Source organism: Meriones unguiculatus, chromosome 1 (assembly GCF_030254825.1).
Source record: "Meriones unguiculatus strain TT.TT164.6M chromosome 1, Bangor_MerUng_6.1, whole genome shotgun sequence".
Taxonomy (NCBI): Eukaryota; Metazoa; Chordata; class Mammalia; order Rodentia; family Muridae; genus Meriones; species Meriones unguiculatus.
Genome location: NC_083349.1, coordinates 60,191,070 through 60,204,494, shown reverse-complemented (window position 1 = coordinate 60,204,494; position 13,425 = coordinate 60,191,070). Strand labels below are relative to the sequence as shown.

General features: G+C 44.4%; 1 protein-coding gene across 2 annotated transcripts in view; it reads left to right on the top strand.

Annotated features, from left to right (window-relative positions):
* The first annotated feature begins 586 nt into the window (after positions 1–586).
* Oga (O-GlcNAcase) overlaps positions 587–13,425 on the top strand; it is a 37,149-nt gene continuing 24,310 nt past the window's right edge. Inside the window, exons 1-8 of one of the 2 annotated variants that reach the window (XM_021649955.2) lie at positions 587–653; positions 1,148–1,420; positions 4,526–4,577; positions 4,893–4,990; positions 6,453–6,583; positions 9,031–9,202; positions 10,812–10,910; positions 12,531–12,815. In XM_021649955.2, coding sequence (XP_021505630.1) covers positions 602–653; positions 1,148–1,420; positions 4,526–4,577; positions 4,893–4,990; positions 6,453–6,583; positions 9,031–9,202; positions 10,812–10,910; positions 12,531–12,815 — 1,162 coding nt within the window. In that variant the 5' untranslated portion in view covers positions 587–601. Of the gene's footprint in view, positions 1,421–4,525; positions 4,578–4,892; positions 4,991–6,452; positions 6,584–9,030; positions 9,203–10,811; positions 10,911–12,530; positions 12,816–13,425 lie in introns of both variants that reach the window. The other variant, XM_060390541.1, reaches the window with a different exon arrangement.

Below are 13,425 nucleotides of genomic sequence, written 5' to 3'. Positions count from 1 at the left end.
GGCTTTCCCAGGAAATGCTGACGCGGAGGCTAAAAGGATCATGTCCCTTACACCCACTACAGACTCCCCATCGCCACAACAAACGCGCCTTCCACTCTCTTCTACCTTTATTAGCCTTTTGTTTTCCGTGTCCATTCCTAACGGCCTCTCCCCAAACGGGGAGCTATCTCCTGTGATCCCCAAACAAACGAAGGGGTATGCCAAGCAGAAACGTATGTACTAGCATGTTTTAACCGCATTATGAGGTCATAATGGTCCCCCAGACCAGGATGAGGCCAACTCAATAAATAGTTGCCTGCACACTTTAAAGCGGGGTTAACTCCGAAGGGGGAGTGGAAGAAAATGACTCAAGTGGTGAGCTGAGCTCCTAGGCATGGTGTCTTCACAGAACCGAACGTGGGTCAGGCATCCGCGATGAGCCAAACTATTACAAGTCTCTCCAAAGTAGGTCAGTGTTTCCTTCCACTTTAAGGGCCCGAGGCTTCGTCTCGGCGCCTGCGCACTGAGGAGTAAACGCCTCCTTTCCGCCCTCTCCCCCGTTTTCCTCCCAAGCTCCCCAGCCGGCCGCCTTCTCCCATGCTCCCTTCCTTCGGGTGGGGTAATGGTCCGTCCCAGAGTGTGGCGCTCATCCCGGAGGGTGGCAAGCCAGAATGGTACGTCCCTCGGCCGCACACCGCCCCGGTCCTCCCGGCTGCCTCGCTTCTGCCTCCCCCGAGCCAACAGAGCGTAGTGGGCTGAACCCAGAGGAGGCGGGGGAGCCGGGCCGGGGACCGGTCTGAGCCGGTCTGTGGCGCAGGCGCAGTGCGGATAAACAGGAAGCGGGCGGCCGGGGCAGCGGCGGAGGCAGCGCAGGGGCTCCGGTGGGGCGTCTGGCCGCGGAGACAGGGCTGTTGGAGGGCGGCGGCCGTCGAGGACGAGCGAAGGCGCCTCGGCCCTCCTCCCGTGGACACGGGGCGGTGGCCTCGCCCTCCGCTCAGGCCCCCGGCTCCCAGCCCGGGCGGAGGCAGCGGCTGACAAAGGGCTCGAGCCGGTGCCGCCGCCCTTCTCATCCGGGCACTCCGGGCCCCCGCCGCGAGGAAGGGGGAAGGGCGGAGGGGGAGGGGAAGGAGCCCGGGAGGCGCGCGTTCGGAGCCGCGGCCCTTTGCAGGGCTCCGGGCCTGTGGCCCAACGGACCGAGGCCGAAGAGGCGCGGCGGCGGCGGCGGCGGCCGGCGGCAGGAGGATGGTGCAGAAGGAGAGCCAGGCGGCGCTGGAGGAGCGGGAGAGCGAGCGCAGCGCCAATCCTGCCGCCGCCTCGGGGGCTTCGCTGGAGCCGCCGGCAGCTCCGGCCCCCGGAGAAGACAACCCATCCGGAGCCGGGGCGGCGGCTGTGGCCGGGGCGGCCGGAGGGGCCCGCAGGTTCCTGTGCGGCGTGGTGGAAGGTGAGTTCGCTTCCAGCTTCGCCCCGGGGCTCGGCACCTGTCCCCGGGAGGGGCGTGTTTGCGGGTCTCCAGCCCTCCCCGCCCCCAGTAGGACGGGAGGTGTCCTTGCCAACGAGGGTTTGGGGCCAGGCGAGGGGTGACGGCGGCCGCACGTCGTTTCTCTTGTCTTTAACGGCGTCCGATTCTCTTGGCTATTGAGGAGCGTGACCCCACCCTCCTTTGGCTTGGAGCCTGGGGGACTGTTAAAGGAGGAGGCGGTGGCAAGGAGCCTGTTGTCAGGCTCTGTGTTTCACTTCTTTGTACCTTGGGATCTTAGTCCCCAGGGTTGCTTGCTTTCAAATTTGTGCAGCGCTCCCCGTCCCCACCCATGAAGGGGGAAAAAAATTAGCCCCCACAGGCACCCTTTTACAAGTGAAGGGGAGCGCAGTCAGCGTAGAGCATTGCAAAATCAGGCTTAGGATTTTTTGTTGCTGCTGTTGGCCTGCAACCCCCCACCCCCACCCCAAGGACTCATTTGCAGCCGAGAAAAGTGTCATCTTTACCAGTTGTTTTTGACTTGGGTGGGGTGTGTGTGTGTGAAAATTGGAGTATAACATTTTCGAAGCATCTGTGATGTGGAGTTAGAACACTGAAAGGTTTAATTTTATTTACACTTGAAAGGAAGGAGTTACGTTTTGGTAATGAGGGAAGATTGCCAGAAGATCTTAATGTCAGTTTCTGAATAAGAATGGGCAGATACTGAACTCTAGGAAGGACATTACCTTAATAATTCCTTAAGTACACCGTAATTTGAGGGTGGTTTTTTTTTTTTTTTTTGGGAAGTCCAAAAAAAATCTAATTGCCTTTTTTTTGTTTTTTATTTAAATTCTCTCATTTCTGGAGAATATGAAAACTAATACTCAAACCAGAAAGGCTAAAAAGGATTCACATCGTTGAGAGCATCAGCTTTTCCAGTGTCATTGAAAGATAAAAGCTAGAAGCTAGTTGTTACGGTGATTTAGATGAAGGTTGATTGCAAGGGGAGAGCATTGTGAGCGCTTTGTTTTGTAGATGGGGTAGGACATTTTTAGGAAAAAAGGGGGATTTTTCTTTTTAAAGACAGAGCACAACAGTTTTATTTCTGACAAAAACCCTAAGTACAAAACAGGTTATACAAATTGTTAAGATCTGCATGAGTTTTTGTAGTTAGTCTCAACAATCTTCTGTCAATGAGACAAAGATGTAAGTCCTGTTTGCAGACAGGGTCTCCTGTAGCCTAGGTCCACCAGGAGGTGGCTGAAGCCCAGAATGACCTTGGATTTTTGTCTGCAAACTCGCATTGGTAGGTTCAGAGAAGAGATGGAGAAGGTTGAGGCAGCTCCAGCTACAAACGAATATCTTGTTTCTGCAACAACAAGAAAGTGGAAATCTGCAATGGGAGTTAGGTTAGATGGAATGTGAGGCTGGAGTGGTGGTGTGTTATCAGAAGAAAGGGAATAGATTGCTTTCTCGTGAGTAGCACTGAAAGCAAGTCTTCCTTAAAGCGTGCTAAGATAGAGCTGGCCCTGCACTGTAGTTTAGTACACTTGTAATCCCAGAACTCTGGAGCCAGGGGCAGGCAGGTCTAGAGTTCCAGGCCAGCCTGGTCTACAGAGTGAACTCCAGGACAGCCAAGGCAACACAGAGAAACCCAGACTCAAAAAACAGGACAAAATCCATCCAAGATAAAAGAAATAAATAGTGCTGCTACAGTTTAATGATGCTCAATTGTGTAATTCTTTTGGGGGTACAGAATATGTGCCTAGGATTAGAGTTTTAAAAATACGTATTTTGCAGGGGAGGTGGGCATGAGGAGGCTCAGCATGCCTGTGGAGGTCAGAGGGCAGTTTGCAGGAGTTGTACATTCTTCCCACCATGAGGTCCCTGAGGTGGTGAGGATTGGCAAGTGCTTTTATCTGCCCTGCCATGTAGCTTATCTTCATGATGCTTTGAGTAGTTTTCCTTGTGATGATGAGTAGACTGAGGCAGGTTGAGGGGCAAGTTAGGTGGCTCTAGGCTCTGTAGTGGTGCTCCTAGCGTGCCAGGGAGCTCCACGTGCCAACCTTGCTCATCGGTGTTTTAGGCTTATTTAAGTGCAAAATAGCAGTGCAAGAAAAACAGTGTAGAAGTTTGTTTGCTGCAGTGGACAGCAGGGTGTCAGTTACATCCCCAACTTAGCATTTCACACCTTGGCTTGTGGGACTGAGGCTTTGAAGGTTTTCTGTTCAGGTCAGTATCACTGTTGGTCTGTAAATATGATTGCACACCTGTTGTAGGTCCCCTTCTGTTTTAGGAACTTTTAAAAAGTGATTACACCCAGGTGTGATGATCCAAACCTGGAATTTCAGCAGTTAGAAGGCTGTGGTAGGGAGATGGCTACAAGTTCCAGACCAGTCTAGATTAAAGAGCAACTCTATTGCAAAAAGTGGGGGAGGGAGGGGTGCACACATCTTTTCTGCTTCTCTAATCTTACTGCCTTGTATAGCTCTTAAAATCACCACTCTAGAAGTAACGTAACTCTTTTCATGTCACACTGTAGCCCAAGTTACTCTGCAGCTTTGTAGCCCTGACTGGCTCAGGATTACTAAGCCACTTCTGCCTTAGCCTCTTGCGTGCTGGGAGAGGCTCTGGCAGAGCCACCATGCCCGTTTTAGTCCCTCTTCTATCGTTTAATTAACACTTTGGTTTGCTGTGCTTATTCCACTCATTAATAGAGAGTGTTTGCCTAGTATATTCAAAGTTCTGGGGTCATTTCCAGCACTGAAAAAAAAGTTTGTATGTTTTGTTATGTGGATACTGGGAATATGGGGCTCATGAACACCAAGCCAGTGCTCTGTCACTGAACTGCACTCCAGCAAGAGTAAAGACTATGCTCTTTATTGGCAGCAGGGAAGATGGTAGTCAGGTCTAGTTTTCAGATCCTGCTGTGAACTGAGCATTTCATTTTTCTTTTAGGCAGTGCTGGGCCTCATCGTTAGCACCATTCTTTATACATTTCTTAGGAAAAGGGATTCCATGTTTTGTAACCTTTTTCTCAAGTAAACTGTATTTTGAAACTGAGATTTTTTTTGTTTTTTTTAAACCTAGGATTTTATGGAAGACCTTGGGTTATGGAGCAGAGAAAAGAGCTCTTTAGAAGGTAAGTATCCATATGTGAAACGAGGGAGACCCTCAGACATGGAGTAAGCCTAGTGTCTTAGGGGTCACTTTCATTCAGTCCTTTACATCTTTGCCTAGGCTAGTGCTTTTATTCAGAGCTGTTTTTGTTCAAGACTTAACATGTTGCCATACTTTGTAATATTTAATTTGTTAAGATTCCATTGATAGTTTAAGGTTAAAAGTAGAATATTATTGCTCTGTCAGGTGATGGAGGTACACCATAAAAAGTAAAAATTGAGGTTTGTAGCCTGTTAGTGTTGCCTACTTACGCATATGTAATTTTCTTTCTCTTAAGGCTTCAGAAATGGGAATTAAATACATACTTATATGCTCCAAAAGATGACTACAAACACAGGATGTTTTGGCGAGAGATGTATTCAGTGGAAGAAGCTGGTAATTTTTGTGTGTGTGTATACATACGTGAATGTGCTTGAGCTTGTACGTGTGTGCAGGCGGGTGCTTAAGTATGGAGTTGGTTCTCTCTTTCCAACTGATGGTTCCGGGGATTGAATGCTGTCTGTCATACTATGTGGCAAGTGCTTTTTTTTTTTCTTCCTTTTTTTAAATTTTCATCTATGAATTTAAAATATATGTTTAAGTGAGGGGACTATTTTAAAATAGTTATACTAGACTTAACTAAAAATTATATTTTATGAGCAGTTCCCACTTACTGGTAACTAGTCTTCATAAGCTGGAGAAGATTTGAGGTATGGCAGTGACAGGTCCTGGTTGTTCAGTACAGTTCATGGATGTGCCAGGCTGACTCTGCTTGCCCTGTGGTCATAGGCGATATTCTTTGCTTCTGCTAGTGGTCTTTAGCCAGGCAAAGTACTGAATTCAGGGATAGGATTTGGACACCTGCCTTGAGTATAAATTTAAGACACTCGTGAGGTTTAAGTAATCAAGATAAGTTATATTTTGTGTAATTACTTTTGGGGGCCATTTTGTCTTAATTTTCAGTTGCTCTGACAAAACAGTGGCCAAGGCAACTTGTAAAAGAAAGTGTTTAAGATAGCCAGTGTGGTGGTTCATGCCTGTAGTCCCAGCACTCTAGGAGGCAGAGGTAGGCGGATCTCTGAATCCTAGGCCAGCCTGGTCTACAAAATGAGTCAAGGACAGTCAAGGCTACACAGAGAAACCCTGTCTCCGGGAAAAAAGAAAAGAAAAAAAATGTTGAATTTGGTGTTCTGAGTTTTAGAGGGTTAAGAGTACTTGTCCATGGAACATGGCAGCAGGCAGGCGAGATGTAGCTGTAGCTACATCTTGATTCACAAGCATGAGTCAGAGGAGCAGCTGGGAATGACGTGGGCTTTCAACACTGGCCGCCAGCTTTCCTCCAACAAGGCCACATCTCCTAATCCTTCCCAAACAGTTCACCAACTGGGGACCGAGTATTCAAACATGAGCCTATGGCTCCCGTTATTTATTCACACTCCCACAGCCCTGTGGTTGTAGATTGAGCCACCATGTTGGGCTTGTGAAAATTGTTCTTTTCTCTTTGTATGATAGGTCATTTCAAGCTTGTGCCATTTCGTATGACACAATGTGAATTTTTTTTTCTTTTTGTTGTTTTGAGACAGCATTGTTACATTGCGCAGGCTGGCTTTGTATTTGCTTATGTTGCTGAGACTGGTCTTGAACTTCTGATCCTCCTGTTTTAACCGCCCAGTTTCTGAGATTATCAAGGAGTACCAAAATACCTTACATGGATGTGATACTTTCTAAATTTTAATTCTTAAAAATTAAAGAAATTTTCCTTTCCTGTAAACTGAAAAAGTGATTTCTTCAGCTAGAAATAGTTTCCTTTAGTGTTCATTCCATGTTGCTTTCTGAAATCATGGACTCTGTTTTCTAGAGCAACTCATGACTCTTATCTCTGCTGCACGAGAATATGAGATAGAATTTATCTATGCCATCTCACCAGGATTAGACATCACTTTTTCTAACCCCAAGGAAGTATCAACATTGAAACGCAAATTGGACCAGGTAATTCTTTATTTGTCATAACTCAGTATTGAAATGGAGTTTTCCTTATTGCTTTATGATCTTAAAAGGAATTCAAATGAATACTTTGTTCCTGTAGCTGTTGCTTTCATAATTCTGGAAAGAGAAGTAGTTGTCAGTCAGAAGACCTTATTAGAAGCACTAGTGCCGCTCACAGTCCCGTTGTGCTCTCGGAAGATTGGAGGGGGGCCTTGGTTTAATAGTAGAGCTTTGCCTAGCATGTGTTAGGTCCTGGATTCAAGTCCAGCACCACACAAAGCCCAAAGCAGCTCTTGAGCATAGAAGTGATGCTGGCTGTGAGGCTCTGTTCAGATTCTTAGGCTGGCTTGGTTAGGTGATGCTGTTGGGTAGAACCACACTTAGAGAAACTATATACTGTGCCATTGGATATTTGACTAATATGTGACTGATGTTAGAAAAACAATGTTAGATACCAGTTCCCTGTCACACACATTGTAGATGCTATTCAGACTGGGAAAGGCTACTTTTTCACGGGAAGATGCATAGAATAGGAAAGCATATAAGCTGTTGGTGAATCTGATTTACAAATAACTTATATTTAACTATATTTTTGAAAGGTGTGGGACTCCCAGTTTTTTAAGTTTAGTGGGTTTTCCATTTGCATGTTTTATTCTTTAATCAAAGATTTATACCGGTGACATCACATGGTTAGTAAAATTTTAAAGGTAGAGGGTAGGTGTGGCAACTCCTTATAATTTCAGCATTTGAGGGGACGAAGCAGGAGAATTGCTGAGAATTTGAGGCCAGCCTGGCCTACAGTGTGATGCTTGCTCTTTAAAACCAGACCAGGAGGCTACAGAGATGGGACCGTGGTTAAGCCTGCTCTTGTGGGGGACCTGCACTCAATTCGTAGCACCACACGGCAGCTTATGACTGTAATGCCAGCTCAGGAGATTTCTTGCTTTCTGCTGCTGTCTGTGGGCATAGCATGTGTGTGGTGTACAGAAATGCATACAGGCAAAACTATACATACAAAATAAAAAAGGATTTTGATTTTGTTTTTTATTTTTTTGACACAGGATTTCTCTGTGTAGCCTTGGCTGTTCTGGACTCACTTTGTAGACCAGGCTGGCCTTGAACTCAGAGATATGCCTGCCTCTGCCTCCCTGAGTGCTGGGCTTACAGTTATACACCGCTGTGCCTGGCTAAAAATAGATCTTAAAAGAGAGAGAGACAGAACAGGAGCCAGTGCAAGATGGCACAGTGGGTGAAAGCTCCTGCTGCAGGAGCCTGATGACCTGACGTTGACCCTTGAAGCCCATATTTAAGAAGCTGGGTCCAGTGGCTTGCATCTGTAGTCTCAGCCTTCCTTCTCAGGAATTGGAGTTGGATCCAGAAGAAATACCCAGAAGCGCAGTGGGACAGCTATGTACAAAGCAGCGTAGCGACAGTGGAGAGCCTGCCTCCAGGAGGTGGGAGAAGAGAGTCCTAAGAGGTTTTGGTCTGGCAGCCACATGGGCAGTGCAGTACTTCGCATACACACATTAAGTAAAAATAAAAAATAAGGGTAGGGTTGGCTATAGCCTATGTAGTGGGTGTTCAGGGTACATTGGGCTCTAGCTTCAGATAATCACACCCCCAAAAGATTTTAAGATAACTCTTGAGAAGAGGTTAATTCTCTGTTAAAAATTGTGTTTATTCTGCTTGTTGCCTACTTAGGTACTTCTGAAAAGAAATTGGTTAGAATTAGTGTGCTTTTAAGAGACTAGAGTAAGGCCTAAATACTTCATAGGTTGAGTATTCTTGTTTATATTCTTAAAATTTTTTGGAGAGGCTACCTTGGTTTTTTGTTTTGGTTTAGGTTTATTGAGACATGGTTTTTCTATGTAGCTCTGGCTGTCCTAGAACTCACTCTGTAGACCAGGGTGATCTTGAACTCAGATCCACCTGCCTCTATTTCTGGAGTGCTGGGATTAAAAGTGTGTGCCACCACCACTACCTGGTTGATAGACTCTCTTATAGAAGTTTAAACATACACTCCATTCAATCCAAAATTAAAATTGAGTACCAAAACAGTAGCTTATAGGGTCTAGAGAGATGGCTCAGAGGTTAAGAGCAGTGGCTGTTTTTCCAAAGGTCCTGAGTTCAATTGCCAGCTACCATATGGTGGCTCATAACCATCTATAGTGAGATCTGGTGCCCTCTTCTGGTGCTCAGGCACACATGCAGGCAGAATGTTGTATAAATAATAAATCTTAAAAAATAAAAAGCTGGTTAAAAAAAAAACAGTAGCTATATTAACTTAGAATTATTGCAACTGAAAATGTAAAAAGATCGGATATATTTTTTTATTCCAAGGAAAAATTTGACTTTGAGGTATTAGTGTATATTAAAAATATTTTTTCCTTTCTGGGATAAGCTAATAATTGTGTGTTGTTTTTTTTGTTTGTTTGTTTGTTTTTTCTAAGGTCTCTCAGTTTGGGTGCAGGTCATTTGCTTTGCTTTTTGATGATATTGACCATAATATGTGTGCAGCAGACAAAGAGGTGTTCAGTTCTTTTGCACATGCGCAAGTCTCCATCACAAATGAAATTTATCAGTACCTAGGAGAACCAGAAACTTTCCTCTTCTGTCCTACAGGTATTGTATATAATAATTCTATATTTAATTGGTCTTCAAATAACTAAAAAAGGATCCATGTGCTGGATCTGTTACATCCCTCCCTTCATGCATAAAAGGAGGAATACTTTTTTAGAAGGCATTTCTTGAAGTCTTACATGGGAAAAATTTAGAACCTTATGATACCAATGAAGCAGGCTAGAGATATTATGTGTTTTTAGTGTTTGAAGTATATAAACATTAACATTGTCAAGGTTAAGGAAGAGAATAAATAATATTATTGAAATGAAAACTGGTAAAAATTCAAACTTATATGCTTTTTACTTAGTCATATCTCACTCACTCCTACTTGTTCCTGTTTTTGCCCATGAATTGCTTCCCCCTTTTCACTCCTCCCACTCTCATCTGGGGGCTATATTTCTAGTTGTCAGCCTAGAAAGTGTAGCTGTTAGGCCACTTAATTTTCGTCTGTAGAAAATGTATCGCTTGGCACAGTGGTGCCTGCCTGTAGGAGGCAGAGGCTGGCCTGGTCTACAAAATGAGTACAGGATAGCCAGGGCTACACAGAGAAGCCCTGTTTCAAGAAACCAAAAGAAAAAAAAGAAAGGTTTCAGTCTCTCTTAGTTGCCTCTCACAGTTCACCTTCATGAAACTTTAGTCATACTTTTGTGTTTTTGTTCTTAAAGATTTGTTTATTTTATGTATATGAGTGCTCTATCTGCTTGTATACCTGCACACCAGGTGAGGGCACCAGAGCACAGTATAGATGGTTGTGAGCCACCATGTGGTTGTCAGGAATTGAACTCAGGACCTCTGGAAGAACAGACAGTGCTCTTAACCCCTGAGCCATCTCTCCAGCACCTTTGATTTCTTTTCAGGAAGAGATGTTAGTTGTAAGAAATAATTTAGTCTGAATTCTTTTTTGGAGGGGTATTAGTTTTTGGTTTCATGTATCTCAGGCTAGGCTCACTTCTAAACACCAGCCTTCCTCAGTCTCCCAAGTCTGGGATTGCAGGTGTATATACTTCACTACAGCAGTCTTAATTGTTTTTTCAAAAACTTAAACTTATGTGGAATTTTATGAAATGAATACACTTCTAATGATTGCAGTTACAAGGACTGTTTGGTACTACTACTGAAAATTTCAGGATTTTGTCTGTTTTTGAGATGTAAGGTCTTTTGAAAATGAGTCAATCTATGGTACATAGGGAGACCCTGTTTTGTTTTTTTGATTTGGGCATGGAGGTGCTTATCAATCCAAGTGCTAGGGAGGCAGAGCCAAGGAGAACCAGGCTGAGGCCAGCATAGGCTCCTTAAAGACCCTGTCCCCCCAATAAAACAAAAAAAGACTCCATATAATGAAGGCTGGTCTGTAACATGGAATTGTCAAGCCCTAGAGTCTCTGCACTTCCTCCCTTGGGAGTTGAGATTACAGGCAGGCCCACCACCCAGTTTGAATATTTGATTGTATGGAGTGTCATATGTAACATGCTTAAGTTTACTCCTTTTATGTATAATAGAGAGCCTTTTATCATTTTGAATGAAAATAATACAGAATTTGTAAGTCTTTTCCCCAGTTATAATCTATGAGCATTTCAACCCTAATGTAATTTTCCCCCTCTTCATTTAGAATATTGTGGCACTTTCTGTTATCCAAATGTATCTCAGTCTCCTTACTTGAGGACTGTGGGCGAAAAGCTTCTGCCTGGAATTGAGGTGCTTTGGACAGGTAAGTCCTCAAGAATCTTTAGTAAAACTTGATTACTAGGGCTTAGAGAAACTCCTCGTTCTTAATAGGTGAACACTTTCATTGTCTGAGATAGGGTCTCATGTATTCTGGGCCTAGAATTTCCTGTGTAGCCAAGGATGACCTTGAATTTAACAATTCTAATTTTACTTCCCAGCTGCTGGGAATACAGCTGTATCACCAATATACCCAGTTTATGTGGTGCTGAGGATCAAACCTAGGGCATCATGAATTCTAATGCTGCTACAATTGGGCTACATCACTAGACTCCTAGGAAACTTGTGTTTTTATAAAGTGAGTAAAAGGATGTGTAGCTATGCCAGTTTAGGAAGGAAAATTGAAGCCAGGCATAGTGGCTCACCCTTTAAATCCCAGCATTTGAGAGGCAGAGGCAGGTTTGTCTCTGAGTTCTAGGCCAGTCTGGTCCACATAATGTGCTCCAGGACAGCCACTACTATACATAGAGACTTTATCATCCAAAAATAGCAAAAAATTAAAAAAGGAAAATTGAGCATCTGGGTGAGGTAGTGCATACTAGTTATTCCAGACTTGGGAGGCTGCAGTAGGAGCCCCATGAGATTAAAGCCAGCCTTATAAATAAATGAAGGAGTGGAGAGAAGGGAGGCAGAGAAGCTGGGGTGTATGTAGCTCAGTGGTGTAGCCCGTCAGCTTTACTACACATGAAGCCCTGGTTTTAATCCCCATCGCTGCAGAAACCTGGGCCGTTGAGATGGGTGGAGAGAGAAACTCGTAGGAAAGTATATACATGAAAACAATGTAAAAGCTGCTTATGTATTTTAAATTGTCTATTGCTTGTTTTGTGTGTGTGATATGTGTGCATGTGTCACAGCATGTGTGGAGGTCAGAGAACAACCTCTGCACTATGAGTATCCTAGGATCAAATGTAGGTCCTCAAGCTTGGTGGCAGGCCCCTTACCACAACCGAGTCATCTCTCCAGACCTTATTTTATTAAAATGCTCAGCACAGTTATCTGTGAGATCAACTGTGCATGAGGCCCACTATCCTCCCAACCCCCGCCATAGCATGTGTGTAGATCAGAGGACAGTTTTTGGGAGCTAAAACCATCTACCATGAGGGTACTAGCAGTTGAATTCAGGTCATCAGGCGCGGCAGGCAAGTGCTTTTCTATACCGAGCCTCGTCACTGGCCTTCCCAGCTTGTATTTTATCTCTTTACCTTATTTAATTACATTGGTTTAGTGCATGTGTCTGTGCACAGAGGACAACTTGTGGGACTTGGTTTTCTCCATCTACCCTATAGGTCATGGGGATTGAACTCAGGTTGTCAAACTTTCCTTTTAGGTTTATTTATTTTAATGTGTGTTTTGCCTGCATGCATCTGTGTTCACCCAGTGCATGCCTGGTGCCCATGGAGGTTAGTAGGGGTCTACAGAGTCTTTGGAACTGGAATTAAAGGATGCTTATGAATCACCATGTAGGTACCAGGAACCCAGTTTGGGTCTTCTGCAAGAGCAACAAATGATCTTAACCACTGAGCCACCTTTCCTGCCCACTACAGTATTTTAAAGAACCATGTGGAAAGTACTGTAAATAAAGAAGTTCTTTTAACATTACTTCTAGGTCCAAAAGTTGTTTCAAAAGAAATTCCCGTAGAGAGTATTGAAGAAGTTTCTAAGATCATCAAGAGAGCGCCAGTGATCTGGGATAACATTCATGCCAACGATTATGATCAGAAGAGGCTGTTCCTGGGCCCCTACAAAGGAAGATCCACAGAGCTCATCCCACGGTTAAAGGGAGTGCTGACAAATCCAAACTGTGAATTTGAGGCTAACTATGTTGCCATCCACACCCTTGCCACTTGGTACAAATCAAACATGAATGGAGTGAGAAAGGACGTGGTGATGAGTAAGTATCCTGTGCGTGCTGATATGATGGGCTTTTGTGAGAGAGGTACAATCAAATGGAGGCATTGCTTAAGTCCATACTCCTTTCCTTAGTATGGATATATAATAAAAGACTGAGTGGCCTTGGACAAGTCACTTTTTTGCAAAGTCCCTAATAGAATTTCAAGTAAGAATGTTGGCTGTTTATGATTTGCTTTTAACTATATTGTATCGTGACTCTATCTTCCTGAGTATTGAGATTGGAATGAATAAAGAATACCTGCTTTTGAAAAAAAACGCTCTTTGGTTGGAGAAGACATGCAGGCATTTAGAGTGTTGCTAATGTTGTGATGCTGATTTGCAGTGTGGTAACAGTGATAACTTGGAGTGTTGATAGTTTGGTGTAACCGTATAGTTTTTCTGTGCTCGCCCTTGATTTGAATAATGACAGAGACCTTTATGTTCATGTAAGCTTTAGCACTGTAGATACTCACCTGCTTTAACCCGACAACACAGGCCTGGCCTGAGTCCCACCACATGGCCCCATTACCTGCCATTTTAGTCTCATTCTGGCACCTTCTTCCTCAGTTGTCTTGATGGCAACTTTCTCTGGTTCCCACCTGCCTGGGCTC